This window comes from Ambystoma mexicanum, chromosome 4p (assembly GCF_040938575.1).
Source record: "Ambystoma mexicanum isolate Mex_15411 chromosome 4p, UKY_AmexF1_1, whole genome shotgun sequence".
Classification (NCBI taxonomy): Eukaryota; Metazoa; Chordata; class Amphibia; order Caudata; family Ambystomatidae; genus Ambystoma; species Ambystoma mexicanum.
The window spans coordinates 607,262,961-607,286,542 of NC_090927.1; the positions used below are offsets into that span (position 1 = coordinate 607,262,961).

The following is a 23,582-nucleotide window of genomic DNA, read 5'->3' on the forward strand; positions in this document are numbered from 1 at the left end:
CATGGTCAAGATATGGCCTTTGGTAAGGCGGTTCTTTATTCCGCCATCTGATTGGGTACTCTAAATTCTTTTCCCTCCTCCTTTCTCTGGTACTGCTTTGGGAGTCTGTCAAAGACGTGGAATACGTTGGAGGACTCAATCCATTCGAAGAACAAGTTACTTAGTTCTCGTAACGTTCTTTCGATTGGATGTTCCTCAAACGTATTCCACATCTCCTTCCCAGCTGGCCCCTCTGGAGAATTTCCTATGCAATTGCAGCTTACGTTTCCACAAAGCTATGTGCAGTCGAGCAGGCATTGGATTGGTGCCACACGTTATGGGGGAAAAAACAGAAACTGAGGCTACAGGCGCCGTGCGTCCTATTTATAACATCCAGTGACATCGCCCTCAACAGAGGCCTTCGAGGAACATCGACCCGATGCCATCGACGCAGGACACACTCTGCCGAAAAAGTTTCCAAAGTACACAGCTGTGGACATTATGTGTCAGATGTGGAATACGTTGGAGGAACATCCAATCGAAAGAATGTTACCAGTTGGTAAGTAACTTGTTCTTTTGGGCGTCTCTGGAAGTGGAAAAAATGATAGCCTCTACGTCAACAGTATGTTGCTTCCTTTAAAGTGTTTGTGACAATGGAGAAGTGGCCTTAGTGTATTCTGTGGCCCTATGTGACTGTGTAGCGCTTGTCGTTTTAGTGTTTTGGGAATTTTCTTGATTTTCCTGTGTCTTGTAGTTTTTTTGTCTTTCAACATGTTTCGCTTCCTGTATTGCCACGGGCATACGTGAACCATGTACCTAAGATTTGCGCACATCAATTGTAATTTTCAGCGTCTGTTTTTCTTTAGTGCCATCTGCTGAACGCGAAGGTGTAAGCGCAGCAGGCTGTGGACTTGTCGAGCCAGAAGATACCAAAGTGATTTGTGTTGCCGTTGGGCCCTTTTTTTGACTGATCCGTCTAAGGACGGCTAGTGGTTGTGTGCTTATGGTGGTGTTTGTGACCCCAATGGTGAGTGCGCTTGGGTGTGCTTTCGTCAGGTGGTGTCCCCACAGCAGAACGCAGGCCTGCCGTTTGGGGGACCGGCATGAGGGAGTCTGCAGACATCTGAAAGGGAGCCCTAGCTGCCTCAGTCGTCTTCTCCTGACTCTCAAGTGCTGGTGGGTGAACTGGAAGCACCCTGCAAGTCGTTGGCTGCCCACCGTTTAGTGAGTCTCTTTTAGCGATTTTCTTTTTAAAAAAAAATGTAATTTCTTTTTGTCCGAAAGAGCTTGCACACTGCCCAATGCTTTTCTCAATGGTCACGGGGAAGACAGTGGTTACACACGTGTCTCTTTCCACAGCAACTTTCTATTGCATGAAGCGCATCATTTACATTTTGTTCTTTCCATGTTTAGGTGGAAAGTCTGCTAGAGAATAATCGAGAAATGGCAAGATGAGAAGAGGCATTCTGTAAGAGAAATGCAGTAATATGAATCTTCTCACTCTTCTTACTGTAAGGCCAAGGCTTGGTGTAGGCCGTAGCACGGGCGGGATGTTGAAGACTTTTGAAAGCCTTTAGTCGCCGGCTGCCGATTGTTGAGTCTGGTCCCGAAGATGTCTGTCGAAAGACGCAAGGAAAATACGTTTTGAATGATAATGAACAATATCAAAAAGTAGGGAAAAGCTACAGAGTCTGCATAAGAGCGACTGACAACGATCGCAGAAAAAAACAATCGGAGGACTTCTACGCGTGGAGGACCATGGGTACAGAAAAACAAAATTGGAGACTAGAGTGAAAATATAATGCCCAGTAGAACAGCCCCTCTGCAGGTTACTAACCTAAAAATAACAAGTGTCACTGGGTCGAGTCTTTTCAGAAGGTTGTTTTATGGGCACACCCTATTTGACTCTGGTACATTACAGCAAATTATAAATAACCAGTCAATCCATTGATGTGCAAAAATATTGTTTTAATTTGATTTTAAATATATCTAAAAACCTACAGAAGGGAAATCTTCATAGCAATGTTACACGAAGGAGAAAGTGCTTCGTGCTTTGCAGTGCATCCAGTAACTTGATGCATACAATAAATTACACAATATAGTACATAAACTCTAAAAGCCCGATCTACTCAATCATAATTCATTCACCCAACATGTTTCATTCCTTCTTCCAAGTTAAAAACTACTATAGAACATTTTTCAGGGGTTTGCTATCTCATGTTTCCCTCTTTTTGATCACTGGGTCATGTTAATTGGTCCAGTTTAGTCCCTTGATTTCTTTGGCTTGGTAGATCCGGGTGTAATCGATGGCGATGGACCCAAAGATTTCTTTTGAAATTACATATACATGTGTATCACTTAACATGTATGCTACAGTGTCAATATGCTCTGAAGTACTTAGTACCTCTCATTAACATCACATTTTAATTGTTTCCTTATTGCTCACAGTTGACTGCTGTTGGTTATTACCAACAGTTGGTGATTTGCATATATATATAGTTTGTCCACTCCAGATCAAACCTGAAGTTCTCTCTGTTCTAGCTTAACTGTTGCAATTCAACAGAACTAGTTAAACATTTTAAAAAATATATCTAGCTTCCTAGTTAAAGAGCAGTACAGCATGACTGAAAAGGCAAGCACCAATTGCTTAGTGCATTTGGTAGAGCTACATCTAACATTTTGACTTGTACATGTATGTCTTTAAATATAATATTTAAGCTTGTGGCTCGAGGTTACAGCCAAATTCGCAGGGCTATGGTTTTGATGTCTTCACATACACTGTATCACAGGATACCTTGTCAGTACATGATAGAAAATGAAAGTGGAACGGCAGTCACCCAACCATTCTGAAATCCTCCCCATATCTTCTCTCAGGTTTTTTTTTAATTGGAATCTGGTAGGATGAAAACTTGTACATATATATCCTTACCCTATCGCCAATCTAGGGTTGTGTGGCTGCTTGGGTTGACAGCGAGCTTCAGCATCTGCAGTCTCGCGGATGGCGTGGGTGCTGCACTGCTAGTCTTGCAATCTCTAGGGATCTGGTTCTATACAGGATATGGGGACAAAGAGACCCTACAATTTAGAAGTGTATCTTGTCGACTTGTTGGATCTCTATCTTGCTGCACTAACATTCTGGTGTTCATTGGTGTCCTTACCTGGCCTGGTCATTGGTTCAGCTTTCAATAGACGTAGAGCCTGCAGTTCCCAATATTGCCCTCGCTCGCTTACTGCTTCAGTCCGTTCGCCTGCCGTTCTGCGATATATTTGAAATCTTTGGCGTCTGGTCGCGTCTCATATTGTAGTCCCTTATCACTGTTCAGTATTACTGCTTATGTTCCATAAGGTTAACCCTCTCGTTGGTTTCGATCAGTCATCTTTCTATGTTGACTATCTGTCTGTTGCCAAGTGTTGCACATTGGACGTGTGGACTGTCAGGCAAGTGGATCCTTGCAGTCATTTTGCTTAACTAGCATCTTGGCTGATTATTTGAATTTTGGTACCATTCCGGACACGTATATACTGGTGTTCAACCTCGCGCATATGGCATACTTCGCAATGGTACTGCTTTCTGTCAACTTAGTATCCATTACCTAACGGAAGAATTAGGACACAGGTCTCTTGGAGTATAAAGTGTTGTATCCACGATTCGGCACAGTGAGAAATGCGACTTAAAGGGGTCTTATTATTTTGAATGATTACAGTTAGTCCCATCCCAGAGAAGGGCATGGAATAATCTGTGTCTCTACTTTACATTTCTAACCAATCAATATGCTCATTCAGACCCTTTTCTAACCTTTTGGGCAGCTGTTGGACCATGGGTACAATACATGTCACACTAGGGATAGTATTACAAACACACCCAGTCAATTTGAACTTTGAAAACAAGTCATGCAATACTCTGCACCTACCACTAGATGTTGGCCTATGCAAAGCATGTGATTCTAAGCAGACCCACAAGCCTCATATACTACATTACGCTGGGAGTGGTAGGAAAACCAGCCAAAATGGCAAAACTTTTTTTTCTTTAAATCCCCAGTCTAGGAGCCTTAAAAGCATAGTGATTGGACATGAAATTGAGGATCCCTTAGCTAATGTTCAACCGAGGGACTTATTAGCATATAGGGATTCACTCCACAAGAAAGTGAGGTAGAGCGCACAGTAAATATCTTGCGCTCAGAATACTGAAAGAGGGTTGCGAGGAAGAGGAAACATGACTGCTGTTATCAGGGTATTACATGGGTTTAAAGACAATAGTGAGAGTGCCATGCTCAAATAAGATGCCAAACTCAGTAAAAGTGAGAATGCTCGGAGGTCTCCTAACATCAGGGGTTATGGTGTCACTCAACAGAGACGAGGAAGCTGTAGTGTCTAGGATGTAGGCCCTTTTCACTCGAATATTATGATGTCCAAACACAGTTCAGTCCTTTTGCCTGTCACCGAGGACTGTGGCTCCTCTTGGTTCTGTGATTTGGGGCACTGCCCTTTTGAGGTACTGAAAGGAGAGGGAAAAGGAAAGGGCAAAGGGTGTTAAAGGTAGACCAAACAAAGTGAGGATTTGGTGATGAGTAATAAGATCATCTTTTGCTCGGTCCAAGCTGAGTCAGTGAAGAGGCAGCCCCAGGAGATGATCAGGAAGCAACTGTTGGCTTTGAGGGACAAAAGCATCAGTTTGACAGCGGGCGGGATTAAAAGTGGCTCACCGGAATCTGAGATTCATATGTGTGGGTGCTGAAGCAGCTTCGTTGTACCTGCAGGGGGTCCGCTCAAACTCTTGTGATCAGTGTACGGATGAAACCTGCACAACTGGATGACTACAAGTGGTTTATTTTGTAGGTGCCTGATCCTAGATGCATCTTCCACCCACCAATCAACACATCTTTTTACTCCTATAAGCAAATTACAGACAACCTAGAAAGCATCTGTTTTATTCACTGGGCTGACGGATCTCCTGTGTCCACACCAGCTCTTACACAGACAGATGAGAACAAATTATCGAACCATCAACTTTAAAATATGGGGAGATTACACTTGTTTATAAATGTGCAGCGAAGGCCTTTGATTGTCCATGCGGTCAAAAGGAAAACATTGGTAGAAGCAGCACGGGGGTTTTTGTTTATTAAACATGGACTCAGGTCTCATACAGTTTTTCACCAACAGATACATGTGATAGTGCAAATTATGTTGTACATGCCAATAGAGTATGCCGGGTTTCTCGCCACTGCAATAATACTATACTGAGGTGTCAAACATCAGCGGGAGGCAAGTAAATTGGACCTGACAGGGACCCATATCTCTGGGTCTCGCTCCTGGTCCACTCAACAGTCCATAATCTCTAACTAGTTTGCTTGGTCAGACCATTGAGCCATGTACGAGCATCCGGGGGGAGCTGGCTGGTACACCGCATCAGTGTGCATTTCATACTATTATGTTTGTAGTCAACAGGGATCCCTGGTAGCCACCCAAACATACAGCACATCAAATCGCATGGTACACTGTGGTGCAATACCTCCGTGAGGGTGCTCGTTACCTCCCCCAGTACTCTTTCCCCCCTCCCCAACTTTGGACAGGACCACAACATGTGAAGGGTGTCGGCAGCTGGCCTCCGACACCTTGGGCACTGGTCACTTTTAGATTTGTCAAATAGAGTATGATGGGCTGGCGTCAAGTATACCCTATGAAGGCTTTTCAGTTGGACTAGTTGCAAGCCTGTATTGGACGCTCCCTTGTGTGATCTAGAACACATCATAGTCCACTGTTCATCAGTCAATGAGACCCCAGCGTCCCGTTCCCACCTCCCACTACCCTTCGGCATCACTTTGGGGAGTCAGTTTGTATCGTTCTGTAAATAGTAGATGCCACACTCTTGGCCGATGCCTAGTGAAGGAGGTACTTCTTGTTATGCATAACTCTGTTTTGATGGGTACAGCATTGCATACTATATCCGCACCCATGTCAATTTCACTGAGACACTATTCACACTTATCTAAGCGTGTGGTTTCACCCACCTTGGCCTTGCATCAATTGCATTTACCAGACATCATCCTCTTCACTTCCCTCAAGAATTTGCCAAGAGCTCATCTTCCCCTGCACATATTTCACACTCCCAAACTTCTTCCAGTGTTTCCAGCAACAGGCCAAATGCCCCTTCTTCCCACAGTCCCTGCAAATTACATATTGAGCAAAACTGTCACATGCCAAATGATCCGAATTACCACATCTATAATATCTTTTTGAGAATGTCTTCCCCTCAGACTTCTGTTTCGTTTCCGCTTTCTTTGTGAATGATTGTTTGACTTCTTACTTGTTCCCCTGTTATTTCTGCACTTTCATAAGCTTCATCTGGTTCATACTGGGCCCGGCTGACTTTGTTGCCTCTGCATCCAACACTTTAATACAATTGTCGGTGTGTTCCACCATTTTCGCTATCTCTATCCAAGGAAAAGTCTACACCTTTACCGCCTTCATGCCACAACGCTTGCCTGGCCTTGTGGTTACTGCACCTTATCATAATTCGTCCTTGATATTTTCATCCCTGCAGTGATCATAGTCACATTTTATAGCCAGTCCTCGAAGCACAGTAATGAATTCAGCAATGGATTTACCTGGTTTTTGATCTCTGATGGCAAAATGGTATCTTGCTAAACATTAATTCTTTTTCACAGTAAAATGTTTGTCCGATTTTGCCAGACTCTGCTGAAAGGTAGACCATCCACCTGCAGCTTCTGCTGGTAAATCAGGTAATTTTCTATAAATAGCCTGACCCTCTTGGCCCAAACAGTGGTATAGCAATGCGTCCTTTCTATCAGATGCAAAATTACTGCCATACACACCATGCAGATCTCTCATGAAGCTTTCCTTCCAGTCACACCACTTTATTATGGGCTCACCTTGTGCAGGCAGAAACAACACAGGGCCTGGGATGTTCATCATCCCGAGGTACTAATCCAAGAAAAGCACAATTTAAATTACTTTGCACAACAAAGCAAATCTGTCAAACAAAATATTTCAATAGTCTGCCCTCAAAATGGCCACCGCTGGCGAGTATGAGCAAGAAGCAGTTGATAAATTTCGATCCAAAGATTGCCGCTGCCCGAACTGGCAGACAGCCTGATCCTGTTGTGGCTGCACGCTCGTTTATCCTTGCAGAGGTCTTGTGCTTGCCTGGCCAGAAAATGGCCACTGGCAATAGTCGCACAATGATTAAATAATAACAGCCTGACCTTGTTATGGCTGCTCTATGAGGCATACTTAGTGTGCCATGGCGCCTGACTGGCGCAAAGATTGACGATCGTAGTTTAACATCAGCGCCGACCTCAGGGTCACTCTCTGAAATGTTGCCTCTGCACTGGTGCCTCGGCAAATGCATGGAACGGGTCACATGGGCGCCTTGTTCGCCTGTGACCCCGGTGCTTGCACCCACTTTGCTCAGGAGTGGAGCAAACACACTGCCGAGCCAACGAGTCCAGCGTCACACAGCGCCTAATGGTGCGGCGGCAGGGGTCCTCCCAGATGCCACTACACTACACGCACCCCGCTGAGCACATCCTTGCATGCTTGTTTAGGGCACAGGCTGGGGCTGCTCAAATCATTCTCGTCGCCAGTATTATGTATGGTCCTCACTCAGTAAGGGTGCAACATAAACGTTTATTGCCGTAACAAATTGAAGCAATCTCTACAGCAGCCACAATCCTCCTTCAACATACTCCAGCTGCCTCCCCATTTCAAAAGCAAACGTTCCTTTGTCTTTACATGGGCGCTCTAAGCTCTAGAGCAAAACAAGGAGTACGTTCTGTGCCTGATATGCATATGACAAGGCAGCAGGGTCGCACAGCAGAATAACTAGTTACATGAGAGATGGCAGGATAAGGCATAAGGGTAATTACATGGCTTGTTATTTATTTGATGTGTACCTTGTGGATTTGGACATCACATATACCATCAATGTCAACCTAATGAAATGAGTAGCGGATAGTGGAAGGTAGGAGGTTGTAAAAGCAGGACATAATAAGCTAGAAAACAATTACCTACGAGGATGCTTCCACATGGAACCCAGTTTAGCCATTTTTTGTTCTTTTTTTTCTTTTTCTTCTCCTAGCCTTTCCTTTTTGGTTTAATATAGAATGTTTAACACTGGCATAGATTATATTTCTAAGTATTCCTGCCTTTGTCAACTAAGCATACAGAAGCTCACTTGCCATAGTGCTTTACCCAGAATTACCCACATTTGGTCAAGTGGAGAAGACAGGGTTGGAATTGTATGATTCTCAAATTGGAAATGTATTCACTGGGCCTCCTCTTTCCCTCTTACCTTGCTGTACATCTGCATGTCCCCCCACACCCTCTCCCTGAAACCCCCACTACATCCCTACTGTATATGTCCTATCCTGCATTTCTGTAGCCAGTTGGGAAGTGTGGAGAGAACGCGATGTGCCACGGAAGGAATTAATTGAATATGCTGCTGTTCTTGTGTGGGTGGGTGTGAGGGATGGGTGAAGGGTCAAGAATTAGACCTATGGGCCGGATGGGGGGTGGCAGGCCCTGGCACTGCTGTTGCTGTGCCTATTGGCCAGTGCCATGCCAGCTTTGAGTGGCTAGCGAGTGGGTAAATGCCTGTGGGGGAGGGGGGAAGATGAGTGGGATGTTGGAATAAGTTTGTGAGGCTCATCAATAGGATAGTATGTGGAAATGTACGTGTTGGGCTTTGGTTGAGGTTGGACTATGTGAGAAAGGTGGGGTGGATCCCTGAACAATACACCATACGAGTAGTTTCAAAGTAGTTGCAAAGCACAACTCGTAAACCCCAGAAGGAGCTGTTTCATTTGAAGCACATTCTGCTCTAAACGCAAGTGAAGTGTGGGGACTTGCTGAGTGCATTTAGACTGAAGGCGTGTAGTGTAGTATAGTGTAGCATAGCTTCCTGAGACATAAAGGTTACACATGCTGTTAAACTAAAACCACCAGCTGTTCTATTATTTATCTATTCAAACATGCTTGTTGCCCACATGGCAATCTTGTGATGTTATATCTGCTTTTGCTTTAGCTTGCTTAATTAAAATAAGAGCCCTCGGAAGATAAGGGGTCATATTAAAATACATGAACAGAACTCCTGTGTCAAGTGTATAATTCAGAGTAATGTGTCAGAGTGGCATCTCTTGGAGTCCAAGAACTTTGCCATTCCTGGCTGTATATGTTTAATCATGTTGGTAAGCACACAAACCTAGGCAGGCCTGTCTTTTAGCACTGCGACACAGCCTAGGTTGAATGTCGACATGACATGACTGACTGATGATCACGGGTCTATTTTCACAGCCTCAAACAAGGTGGAGATTAGAGGCTCATGTCGCGCATAACTCATAGGCAATCAAGTCAGGTAGCACCTCTCGCAGTTGGGACATCTTAGAGATGACCGTAGCATTGCTAATAATAAAATAACCTCCTGCCCAGTCACGATAAACGGACCGGGCAAAAAATGTATTTCGAGGGGATTGTGTCCTCCGACGTATTCCACATCTATGACGGGTAATTAGCACAGCTGTGCTGCTTCGGAAAATTTCAGCAGAGGGCGTCCTGGTTCGATGAAGTCGATCCGTTGTCCCTCGAGGGCCTCCGTCGAGGGTCGGCATCACCGGATGTTATATATGACGCACGGCGCCCGTAGCCTCAGTTCTGTTCTTTCCGCAAATGTGTTTGCTTCGGAATTTCGGCGTGCTCGATTATTCTCTTCGATAGCGATGTCTTCGTCTTCTAGTACCCCGAAGTCGGGCTTTAAAAAATGTCAGGACTGCTTTTCGAATATGTCCATCACAGACCCGCACGACATCTGCCTCTGGTGCCTCGGCGAAAGCCATGCCACCGACGACTGCGAGGATTGCCAGTCCCCGACATTTAAGGCCTTGCGGGAACATAAGAAGAAATTGAAGGTTTGTAGGGTGTCTAAGCCCCATAAATCGAAGTCTGCTGGGCTTTCGACCGATGACTCGAGGGGTGACTCTCCGTGTCGGCGAAAATCCAGGGGGTCTCGGTCTAGGAGTGGTTCCCGCCATTCCTCTGCCTCGTCGAGGTATTCTAGGAAGCGCCGTCAACAGTCGCCTTCCTCGTCGGTGGAGTACTCCGCCAGACGGTTGACTTGTCCCACCAAGTCTTCGTCGCCGGCTGAATGGGATGCATTCCGCCAGCAGATGGCGATTTTCGAATCGCAAGGCACAGTTCCGTCCGCGCCTTCGAAAGAAGCTGGCAGGGAATGGGCTCAGTCCACCACTCGCACGCCTTCGGGCTCGGGAGGTCTGCGCGATCATCAGGAGCCGTCGAGGTCCCGCTCAGTAAAGGGAGATTGCCATCGAGACCGTGGAAGCCTTCGAAGAAGGCGCTGATGCCATTGGCGCCGTGTCCTTCGAGGGACTCTCTCTTTGGGCTCTGCCCTCGAAGAAGTCATCGATGCCGTTGGAGTCTCAATCGACGCCGATTCCCTCGACCCTGTTTGTGGAGGATTTGCCTGAGGTGCCCCGGAGGGCTGTGGAACTTCTGAGGAAGGCTCTCACTAAGTCTGTGAGGCCTGTTTTTGAGCCCTATTCTGTTCCTCCTACTAGATTGGATTTGTTCCAACCTTTGGAGTATATTTCAGAGGTGGAGTAAGGGTCTGATGAGGAGATGGCTGTGCCTCCTGATGTCCTTGATCACCTTTTGTCGGGGCACAATCAGATGGAGGAAATCAGTCAGTCCTTGCATGATGCCAGTGGTCTTGACACCTCTCCGGAGGTGTGGAGTTTGGCAGGCCTGAGCCTGGGACGCATGCCAATCCTCCTATAGGCTACTCATGTCAAGGGTGACTGAATACTTGGGGTGGTCTGCTCCACCTGTTGATTTTGATCAGGATGATCTGACGGACATCCTGGACCAAGGTCCACCCACTCACCCACTGTTGGCGTTTCACATGGCTTTGCAAAGGAGGGTGGCGGCGGCTTGGACTGCTCCGGAGAGTCTCCCGGCAGTTAATAAGTCGCTTCCGAAAAAATACCGCCTTGCCAGTAGTGACCCCTGCTACTTATCGACGCACCCTACTCCGGAGAATTTGGTGCTGCAGGCGGCTACGGCCCCCTCGAAGCAGGCTGCGTACCCTACCATCCCTCCTGATAGGGACGATAAGGGCTTTGATGGTTGGGCAAAGAAGGTATTTTCATCTGGGGGTATGGCTTTGAAGTAGGCCAACTCCACTTGTGCCTTGGTGAGATTCACTCGCACTCTGCATCTTTGGCGGCTGAGCATATTCCCGAAGTGGAAGAACGGGATGGTTTTCTAGCCCTCGTGCAAGACGGCAAGGATGCCATGTGCGAATCCATCCAGGTTTGGACACGGCAGACTGCGTCAGCCGGTCCATGGCTGCGAGCACCCTGATAGGCAGGTTTGCGTGGTTGCGGAAGTCGGCGTTTGCTCCTGATGTGCAATCCCGGCTTCTGAACATGCCCTTTGATGGAGTTCATCTGTTTGGCAGCAAGGCTAACGAGAGCCTTGAGAGGTTGCAGACCTCCAAAACTGCAGCGAAGTCTTTGAGCGCTGCAGTACGTCAACCTCCACCTTTTTGTCCTAGGGGACAGCAATGGAGGGGAGGTTCCTTTCGGTACTACTCTACCTTTGGTAGATCGAGAGGAGCTGCCAGTCAAAGGGGCCACCGCAGGAGTACCAGAGGTGGAGAGCAAGGTACTCGAGGTGCCAGAGCCGCTCGGGTGGTTGCCTCTTTGCCCTCAGGCACTGCCGCAGCCACGTCCGCTCAGTCATGAGGCCATGTCCCATGGTTCGTCAGTTCGGTGCAGACTTGCGCAGCATCTTGGAGAATGGCGAGCCATTACTTCAGATGTGTGGGTTCTGGAGATCATAGCCCATGGCTACTGTCTTCCCTTCCGGCAGGGGCCTCACGACAATCCACTGGGGAAGCTCTCTTTGAAGCATCCGGATCCGCTCCTTGCGCAGGAAATCCTTTCCCTGCTGGAGAAAGGCACCAAAGAACCTGTGCCTGTAGCGGAGAGGAACAAGGGATGGTATTCCCCTTATTTTTTTATTACGAAAAAGGACGAGGGATTGGGACCCATCCTGGACTTGCGTTGGTTGAACAAGCTCCTCAGGAAGGACAAGTTCAAGATGGTAACTCTTTCTCAAGTCCTCCAGGCCCTTCAACTTCAGGATTGGTTGGTGTCTCTCGACCTCAAGGATGCTTACTTTCATGTGCGGATTTCATCCCAAGCACAGTAAGTACCTGAGGTTCGTGGTTGGCGACTCGCATTTTCAGTTTCGGGTCCTGCCATTCGGATTGGCCTCCGCTTGAAGGTGGTGGCAGCGTATCTCAGGAAAGGGGGGATTCAAGTCTACCCCTACCTGGACGATTGGTTGATCATAGCGCGCTCTCCCGGGCAAGCCCTGGATCATAGGTCTGTCACCTGCCACTCCCTTCACAAGCTCGCCTTCTCCCTCAATTTAAAGAAGTCACATTTGACACCTACCCGGCGGCTCCAATACATCGGAGCAGTGCTCAACACATCCCTGGGGCAGTGTTTGCCTCCCCAGGTGAGGGCTCATCACATTCTGCAGATGGTGGACAAGTTTCATCGTGCCCAGAGTCTCCCGGCGTTCGAGTTCTTGATGTTGCTCGCCATCATGACATACTGCATTTTCCTGGTGCCAGAGGTCAGGCTGCGGATGAGATCTCTGCAGTGGGCTCTCAAGATGCAGTGCCCCTAGTGATAAGACCACGTGCCCCTAGTGATAAGAAGTTTAAATAATTGACCACGCCAGTCTTTATGCAACAGTAAGCCTCCATTTGAACTCTTGTTTGGGAGAAAGATGTTTATGCCTGATCTGCGCACACTCCCCATGCCCCTCTCTAGGCAAGAGCAACTGCTGGCGACGACGCTGCGGAGGGAATCCCTCCAGGTGGAAGCTGCTGAGGCCATTCCTAAGACCACTTTCAAAGCAGGAGATTGGGTCGCGGCGAAGTGTGAGGATATTGTTATAACTAGATGTACATAGTTCATGTTGTCATGGCACGTGAAATGTAACTATGACAACATCTTTGTTTATGGTTCCAGAATGTTGATGGCCATACACGAAGATGTTGCTGTGAGGGAAGTTGGCCTTCTGGGGGCTCCTCCAATAAAACCAAAAAATATACATATACCACGCGTAATGTGTTTTGCAGAGTACCTAGAAAACACAACAATTGGCGACGAGGATCTAGTTCGGAGGAGGGAGCCCCGTGGTGCAGCGAGAGGTGATTAGGAAAGCAACCGCCAGTCCAGGGACGCGGTTTTCGTTGAACAAGTAATGAAGTGCAGCAGTCAGAGCAACTGATGAGGTGAGCGGCGCATCAAAAGATATAGTGAATTCGGGTGATCGGAACCTTAAATTGACTCTCATTAACTCACGGCAACAGCATCCGATGAATGCTGCGCGAGCGGGGGATCAACCGCTTTTTCTGTTAGAGAACGGCACCTTCGTGTGTGCCGCCATTTTAGGCGTTGCTGGGCTACCCTAGCAAAACAAATGGTATGCGGTTTGCGCATCATACGGAGATCGCGTAGCATCAAAGCTACGATGGAAAAAGGTTTAACGAATGAGTCAAGGGTCACGGAATACTGTGAAATCAGACGCGTATAAGCAGACGTGTACTGATTTTATGTACTTTGATGCGTGCTCACATGAGAAGAGTAAAACATACAATGGGCATGGATACACAGCATTTTAAGTGAAAGCACGTATGAAGCAACATATTCTGTGGGAATGAGCGCTTAAATGAACATGCAGTTGCCAAGGAAATGGACATAGAGAAGTGAATAAAGTGAAAAATAAAGAATAAGAGGAGAAGTAAAGGGAAACTGTGTCAAGAACATTCTTTGCTATACAATTAGTCATGCAGAGCATAGCTGCCCCAGTGAAGTATTTGCCATTGCCAGGGAATCCGACATGCCCCTGGGAACAATTGCAGGACAATTTCCAGGTGTACCTGAGAGCGATAGGAGGCTCGAAGTTTAATGATGACCAAAAAGAGGCTACAGTTCTAAATTGTATAGGGGCAGAGGCTCTAAGAATTTTTAGGACATTGCCTGAATTGGAACATGATGAGGAGAGCTGGGGTGAATCTTTGAGTGGAGCTAGAAAATATGACACAGCGATTGCCAAACTTAACAAGCATTTCGGAAATAAAACTAACATTGTATTGGAAAGATACAGATTTTTTACAAGGAGACAAGGTAAAGAAGAAAATATAGACTCCTATTTGGCCGCACTGAGAGGATTGATGGCCACGTGTGCTTTCATAGGAGTGGCAGATGAATATTTGAGAGATCAATTGGTTTTACACGTGGCAGATCCACGCATTCAACAGCGATTGTGGCAGGCGAAGAATCCTACGCTGGAGAAAACAATTCAAATTGCAAGATCGATTGAACTGGGTGAAAAATGTATGAAAGAGGTTCAAAACAAATTGGAGAATGCAGAAATCAAATCAGTTCAAGATATGGATGATGGACAGCATAGCACTCAGGAAGAGGAATTGATTGCCATGGTTAAGAGGTTGGTCAGGTCAGACATAAATAGTGGACCGAGACTAGAAAGAGGAGGCACGTTCAGACAAAATAACAGCTGTTTAAATTGTGGATGGTATAAACATGCCAATGCAGAAAGATTGTCCAGCTGTGTCAGCAGAATGTTACAGATGTGGACATTTAGGACATTTTGGAAAAATGTGCCGCAACAGTAGAGGAAGAGGCAGATTCAACATCCGTTATGGGAGAAATCCTGGCCGATACAATAGAGGCAGGGGTGCGGCAATGACGAGTATAAAGGCATTGGAGGAAATTGGATGTTCAAGCAGTATGTTGGCAGTCACAGATCGGCTTGAAGACAGTGTTGAAATACTTGCTGTTACACCAAGTGAAAAAGGTGCGGACCGTGGGGACCCATGAAGATAAATGGCTTAACTTTACAAGTGATGGTGGACATGGGTTCTCCGTATACGATGGTTGATGTAGAGACATATGTGAATATATTGAACAAAAAGATGGAAGAGCTACAGATGACAAAGATCAATGCAACAGGTTATGGGAAAACACCCATCAACATTATAGGTTTTGTTTGGGTACATCTAAACTTTGAAGGGAGAAAGACATACTGCAGGCTGTATGTGGCCGAAAATGGATTTTCGATAGTAGGATGATGGGAGCAAGCATCCTTGAAAATCAGAATTCATCCCGGCGAAAATGTGTCCATTTTATGCATCACTGAGAACAGTTGTGACACTGCAGAAAATTTGGCAAGGGCTTTTCCCAAAGTGTTGAATGAAAAAATTGGGTTACTCAAAGGATTCGAACATCGTATTATACTCAGAAGAGGTGCAAAGCTGGTAGTACACAAAGTGAGGAACATACCCATTGGTACCAGAGAGGCATTGAAGGTTGAATTAGAAAGGTTATGCATGCAGGACATCATCGAACCCATTGAAAGTTCGGAGTGGTTATCCCCGATTGTGATTGTAAAAAAAAATGGATGGATCCATCAGAATGTGCGTGGATTTAAGAGACTTGAATGCCAATATTTGGATAGATCGACATCCTCTACCGAACATTGGGGAAATGTTGACCACCATGAAGCCAGCAAAGTATTTTACGACGTTAGTTCTATCATAAGCATATCACCATGTTGTGCTAGCGGAAGAGTCTAGGCATTTAACATCTTTTGTAACACCGTTGGGAGCTTTTAGATACAAGAGAATGCCTTTTGGGTTGGCTTCAGCAGCCGCTGTGTTCCAAAGGTTAATGCATCATTTATTTGAAGGTTTACAAGGAGTACACTATTTCCAAGATGATATCTTGGTATCAGGGATGTCTCAAGAAGAACATGATGCAAAGCTATTAGGTGTGTTACAAGTACTACAACAGAAAGGAATGACACTCAAAATTGAAAAGTGCAAGATCAAGAAAAGTGAGGTAACATACCTGGGCCATCGAATAAACGCTGATGGAATAATGCCAAAAGAATCATTGGTAGACACCATTCTTAACATTTTTGATCCTAAGAACAAGGACCAACTCAGGAGTTTTATGGGATTAACAGAATACTACTCAAAATTCATTGACCATTATTCTGATAGAACTGAGAAAATGAGAAGTCTGATGTGCAAAGGCGTGAAGTTTAATTGGTCTGAAGATTGCAAAAGAGAATTTGAGCAAATCAAAACATTGATCAATAAAGCACCGGCGTTAAAAATGTTCGATTCAAATGCCAAGACAAGAATATCAGTTGATGCAAGTAATATAGGACTAGGAGGTGTACTAGAACAAGTACAAGCAGGTGAAATTGTTCCTATTGCTTTTGCTTCAAGAACATTAAGAGGTGCTGAAAGAAACTATTCGACTATAGAGAAGGAAGCTCTTGGTGTCAAGTGGATATTAGAACATTTCAAAAGTCTCATTTGGGGCATTCCAGTGGACTTTAAAACAGATCATAAATCACGTGTTCATGTTCTGAACTCAAAAAACACTCATTTGACGTCCCCACGTATAAGAAGGTGGACATTGATTATCATGCAATTTAATGTGACCATAAAATACACTCCAGGAAGAAACAATGTGGTAGCGGATTGTTTTTCTCGCCTACCGTGTGAAGGTGTCGAGGCCGATTGTGAGGACAAAGGAGAATTAATGGAAGAACAAAACATGGATTGCATTGTAGCTCATGTGCATCCCAGTTTCTCAAAAGAGGAATGGATTGAAGCCAGATAATGTGACCCTGAACAAGGAATGTTAAGAAGGGCCATCGAAAATGGTTGGAAAGATACTGATGACGATCTGAAATCCTGGGAAAGATTCAAAGATGAATTGTCAAGTGATGGGATATGTGTCTATCGAGGAGAACGTATAACACCTCCGGCCAACTTGAGGAAGAGGATTATGGATATTGCCCATGAAGGCCACGTGGGTAGAATGTTGACAGAGAAGATTAAGGGCAGCCTATTGGTGGCCTAACATGTGGGGTGAAATGGAAACTCTAGTCAGAGATTGTGCAGTATGTGCAGTAAGTGACAAGAGCTAATCGACACGTGTCACTCCATTGCAGCCAGTAAGTATTCCCACTACGGTATGGACAAAATTGGCTATTGATATAGCTGGACCGTATGAAACATTGGGATCACAAAAAATTCTATTTTATAGTTTTGGTGGATTACACATCTAAGTGGGTGGAATGTGGTGTTGTTGAAGACTCTGTATCGGCTATCAAAGTAGTGAAGTTTTTGGAGGAAATATTTAACAGAGAAGGAGAACCGCAAGAACTTGTGTCGGATAATGGAGCTCAATTCATGTCCCTGGAAATTCAAGTTTCTGAAGGATAGAGCCATTAAACATAGCACTACGGCCTTGTACCATCTAATGGGGAACGGTTTGGTGGAGAGGATGAATCGTTTCATAAAGGGAATAAAGTTTACAAATAATAGAGTGGCAAAAGGTGTTTCAGTAATGCTGTTTCAGTAAAGCTTGAGTTCCCATCCTCAATGTCCGACTGCCCAGTTAGTGATTTCAGAGATTCAAGGTGTGATGAACCAATATCCGAGTCCATCGTGAAGTTCAGCAGGAGGATCTGAGAGGTTGATATCAAGCTTTTATTCGAAAGTTCAAATTCCGAATGGTGTACCACCAGTTGGTTAACATTCAAAATAGTGATTCATTTTGAGAAGGGCGCATAAGTGAGAAGTAGTACTAGTCGAGGGGCTGTCATTCAGTGAAGCTTCCTGCCCATTGAGGTTAGATAAATTTGGTCGGACACAGGAAGATCACCCAAACTTGCACAGGCCTTGCACATTTTTAAAAATTCCACTAGACCTGCAGGTCGAATTCCTTAGTTTACTTACTCTACCTAAGAGAAATGTACTTGCCCCAAGGTGACTGGTGAAAAAATATTTAAGACTGCTTTTTGAGAAATGGTGCATGTCGCCATCAGTACACTTCATATTTGGTGCATTGCTGTCAAGCATGCACAGTGAAACTTGTATTTGACATTTGCTGCAAACAGTGTCTGTGCAGTAAATGGAAAATAAGTTTCTAACATCCCCATACTCGTCAACAAGGTCGAGTATTGTGCAAATGGTACGTGCCCTTCATAAAAACTACTCACCAATCCTAGTGGGCTAGTAGATTTTGCAAACCCTGTTTTAGTAGGGCTGGGTGCATAATCCGAGGAAATACCTGCACAATATTCTCAACCAAGCTGCTCCCCAAGCAGACCAAAAAAGAGGATAAGTGTGCACAGAGTGTTAGATTCAATCACTGATTTTAGAGGGAAATATTGAGTGATTTTGGATACTGTAGTGGTGGAAGTGTCGGTAGCCCACGCCAATGTTGACTTTATTATCATTAGTATCATTACCCAGTCTGTAATATCGAAATAGGTGTTTGACTATTTGACTGGAGGTGAATGTCAGTCAAGCTTACAGAAGCTTATTTTGCATGGTTGTGTATATATCTAGTTGTGATTAGATTTTGTTTGGTGCTTAGCACTGTTTAACTCTTGCTTAATCTGTTTAATGTTAATAATGATCAAGATGATTTGGATTAACCCAAAACTTATTTACCGAATTATGTTTATTATGTAAATATCTTTAAATGTTGTTCAGTTTGTATAACCGCTATTACACAGCGCAGCAGATCAATATAATTCAGGGTTTATAGTGATAATGTAGAAAGACAAAATGTCGAAAAATAAATGTCTAAAAAAAAAATGTCGAATTTTATTTTATGACGTTTTTTATTCGAAAGGGGGGGGGGTTCTCCCCCCCGCCCCCCCAACCCCCCCTTTTTTTTTTTTGTTTTACCTATTTTTTTTTTTTTTATTCCCGGATTCCAAGATAAATATATAATTTAAAAAAAGGGAATTCGACATTTTTTTTTCTACATTTGTTTTTCGACATTGTCATTCTACATTTTATTTTCGACATTTTGACTGACCACCATAATTCAGATGCCACAGTGACATGGAAACGGATCTGAGCATTTGTGCTTATTAGGTAAGAAATCCTGACGCATTTAACCTGGTTTACTGCTTTCCCGTAGCGGATCGGACTAACTAACTACAGACGGTACTGGGCAGCGTCTGCCACCATGGAGACATCCCCGCCCCCTGGCTTGCGCCCGGGGGTGGGGCGCGCGGCGTACGTGCTCCAGCCCTCCAGCTGGACCACGACGCCTCGCAATTGCCAGAGCCATCATCGGCTCCAGACTGGATTATTGCAATGCTCTGTTCATTGGAACCTCCAAAAAAAACCTCGCCAAATTCCAGATTGCCCAAAATAATGCCTTAAGAGCTGCTACAGGCACCTCTTGCAAGGAACACATCTCAGGGATCAGAAGGCAGGTACACTGGCTTCCCATCAAGGAAAGGGTGGTCTTCAAAACCCTGGCCCTTACACAGAAGTGTCTTCACGACCTAGCCCCTCCCTATCTGACTCAAAGGATAACTAGACAAAGTCGCCAGACCTTCAAGGGCAGCCTATGCCAACCGCATCACTGTCCCGCACACACGCAGAGTGCGCGCAGGAGGCACCAGCTTCCCTACTATGGCGGCAACCTTATGGAACAACCTCCCAGCTCATATTAGATCAATCGACTCACACACAGCCTTCCGCAAGGCCTTAAAAACCAACCTCTTCATCTAAAGACCCAGTCATTCTAGGTATGCATTTCTACTGTATCACCTTGTATAGGAGAATATCTGTTGCCACCTGTTACCTAGACTAGATTATTAGTAACCAACTGTAACGTCCTATGTATATCCTCTGTAACCATGCAAATGCACCTAAGCGAATGTATTTAAATATACCTTTGGGGCCGCTTACTGTAACCCTCAAGCAAGCCTTCTTATAATTTCCTTATAGCGCCTCGTTGCCTGTGGGCTGTAGTGCGCTCTACAAATGCTAAAATAAATAAAATCGTCTCCATGACGACACATAAAGGCATACCGAGCCTGCGCGAACACGCGTTCTCAAGGCTCGCTTTGACTGATCTGAGAGACGAATACGAGGTGAGTGTTTTAGGGAATAGCGCAATAATGGTAGAGATTTTGAGATTAGAGACATGGGTTTATAGTTTCTATTTTTTACGAGCGGTCACTCGGAGTAAGAAGTGCAATATTTGACACGTGCGTTGACACGCATTAGAAAGTTTTGCATTAGACTGGGTATGTGTTTCTAAACATGAATGGAAGACCGGTACCAATACAGTAAGAATATTTAAAACTAAAACCTGATTTTTTTTTTTATATTTCCTTCTCGATTCATGTTGGGATTGATCGGATGACCCGATCATTGATGGTATGTGCTTTCTGTTTACTTACTTATTTTTGTATTGTCTGTTAACGTTGTGAATAACTGTATATCTGTGCAGAATGCAAAATTACAGCAATTGATACCTATACTGAGCACTAGTATGAATAATCTATGTACAGCCCTGAAGAAGGTTATACCGAAATGCATTGGCTAATGTACATAACAATTCCTGTAAGAAGACTGCTCAATGGCTTATCAGCAATGAATGCTATATAAAACAAAAAATCAGGAATGTGAATAAAACATTTCGGACACACATTGAATGAGTGAAAGTATTTGTTTACAGAGATTGAATCTTCCAGATTAACTATATAATAGCCCCTCTGGGCTTATAACTGTGAGTGCCAACCTTTCTTGTTGGTTCACTGCACTACATGACATTTATGCATTTAGTTTCCAAGGAACTCCCACAAACATTTTTCTAATATAGACTACTCCAGACAGAAATTCAGTAATCTAGAGTTTGAAAAATTCTTGGTTAACCAAATGATGATTGTTTGACGACTTGAGATTGGGATACAGTCCCTGGAAAAACAGGAACCATATACTATGCCCTGGTGAACCACACCTTAAATCATTAATTGCAGGTGTGGGTTACCTGGACAAAGTATATGGTTCCAGATATTTTCACATGCTTTTCTGTTTTTCTGCTTTCCTAGTGTGCTTTTTCCCGGTACCGCTTAGAAACTTGAGTGTTGGAGTATTTTCCACAGTCATATCATGCAAACTTTTAGGCATTAACCTCCCGACAATGCACACATCAACCCATTTTGCTTTTCAGTAGTTATATAAGCTACCCTAACCTCCCTCTTTCCACTGAATGGAACATTTGTAATAACCTTGCAGAGGGATACAGACTCCTATCACAATCCGTCACATAGCATACCTCCTTTCGCATGACTCGGGACATGGATTTACCCTAGGCATTGTCAAACAATGGGGATTTACTTTGCATATTTTTTTTGTGGCTTTTCGCAGATTGACATTGACTAATCACCTCCACATACACATCCATCACACAGAATAACTTTCGCAACTTTGAGTAATCAGTGAAGCACACAGCACCTTTCTGCCATTTCTGTGGAAAGACTCATTACTAATTGGATAGCCTAGAGCATCTATGTTAGAGAACATATTTTTGGGTTTCAAATATTGTACTGGTCTAACTTATGACTCATCTTTATTGTTGGCAATTTTTAATAAGCAAGACAATGTTTGCATAGGAAACATAGTTTTTCAATGAAATCAAAACTTTTTCGGGAGGACAAGCAGGTTGGTATGAATGAGGACTTTGGTCATTAACTAATAAAATAGGTAAGTAAGTTTGGCTTGGGAACATGGTATTTTGTTTTTTTATTTCTGTTTCTGATAGAGTATGAGCAGTGTTTTTTGGTTGTGTTTCCATGATTCTGCATTAGTCTGAACTTTGGATTGCTTCAATCTTCAGGAAAGAAAGGACTCCCTTCATGCTCGTGGTTTACAGGAGCTGGAATTCATAAAGGGAAATGAAGGCACTGAAGAGGCACGAAGATGTGTGGAGCATTGGTTAAAAATGCCAGGTATGTGTTTAGTCACAAGCTGGAAATTATGCAAATGGCATGTAAGCAGCAATACTAATTTCAATTTCTCTGTCAATGTAAATTGTATTGATTGATGTAATTCTGTAAATTAACCTTGCTGTCAAAGAGAATCATGGTCTTAACTGCTGAGCTTTAATCGTGTCTATGCAACAAGGGCGAGCATATTCCTCCTTAGTCCACTCATTCATGGTCTTAACAGAATGCCATAAAGGGTTCTTATAGGCTCTTTCTGGAGCAGACTTGTGAAATCGAGGAGTGGCCAGCTCTAAAATAGTGTGTGCATCTCCGATTAGTTGTGATGCCTTGATTCAGCCAGGCCAACTCGTGCCCTTATCCTTCTGAGGTTGCAAATTGAGTCTTACAAATGTGGCTAATTATGGCAATTAGTAACACCTGTTACCAATGTCTCAAACTTAACTGGGAATATATTAAACACCATACAGTATTTTTATTTTTGTATTAATATTTTCTTAAATGCATTTAAGACACTTACATTATCCAATCCCAATTACTTTATAATACAATATTCCTCTTTTTAAAGGTATTCATTAATATATCAATCTCATTGTTAGAGACAGAAAAAATAATTCTATCGCTCAAACCCTCTAATTGCCAGGGAGATCAATGCCCTGCCCAACTGATAAAAGATGCTGCCAGAGATCTGGCCCCTTTATCACAAAACTTATCAATGCTTCATTCTCCTTGGGCACCATACCAAGTAACCTCAAAGAATCTTGGGGGCTCCCACTACCTAAAAAACAGACATTAGACTCTGCCATCCCCACTAATTACCGTCCAATTACAACAGTGCCCTTCCTCCTAAATATTATAGATAAAATGGCTTACGTACAAATACAGAAATACCTGGAAACCAACCACCTGCTTGGGGCTCGCCAGTCAGGCTTTAGGCCTCCGCATGGGACTGAAACAGCCTTAATAGACCTAAAAGCCCAAATTGATGAAATCTGAGACAAAGGGAAGTCAGCCTTCCTCTTGCTTTTGGACTTATCGGCTGCTTTCGACCTGGTGGACATGGGGTCCTTTGTAGGCATCTAGATTCGGCCGCTCACTTCTTTAAAGAAGCCATAGTCTGGATTGAATCCTTTCTTTTTTTTTTTCATAAAATACTTTTTATTGTTTTATAAATTACAAACAAAACACAACCAAAATACTTAATTCACCCTTAGTCATTGTGGTTAAACACACATGTATACATTTTTATAGGACAATGAGTCTTCTCGCCCACTGCAGCCGCAGACCCTATACCCATCTCTTGCAGAGTGCCTAAGGGTTCTTGGGTCTCTCCTACCTTGTACAACATCTTCACAAAGCCCCTGTTCGATGATCTGGACCACCTTGGTATCACCTACACTAACTATGCAGATGATACTCCGATTCTCCTACCGCTTACTGGTGATCATGATAAGGATTTGCCCTTGGTGAACAGGGTTTATCTCATCCAGGCATTGGATGGCTAACCTGGACTATGCCTGAATGATTAGACTGAGATCATTATCTTGGGCACCGCCTCAACCCTCAAAAAACTGGGGCCTAAATACTCATTCAATATTGATAGCAACCCCATCACAGTCGTTAGTGAGGTTAAAACATTGGGTTTTAACCCAATGTTAATTGGGATTCGACCTTTTCCTTCAAAAAAC

General features: G+C 44.3%; 1 protein-coding gene across 2 annotated transcripts in view; it reads left to right on the forward strand.

Moving 5' to 3' along the window:
- Nucleotides 1–23,582, forward strand: part of ZNF451 (zinc finger protein 451) — a 1,463,718-nt gene that overhangs the window by 264,490 nt on the left and 1,175,646 nt on the right. For both annotated transcript variants that reach the window (XM_069606175.1, XM_069606176.1), the window contains exon 4: nt 21,789–21,900. In XM_069606175.1, the coding sequence (XP_069462276.1) occupies nt 21,789–21,900 (112 nt within the window). The remainder of the gene's footprint in view (nt 1–21,788; nt 21,901–23,582) is intronic.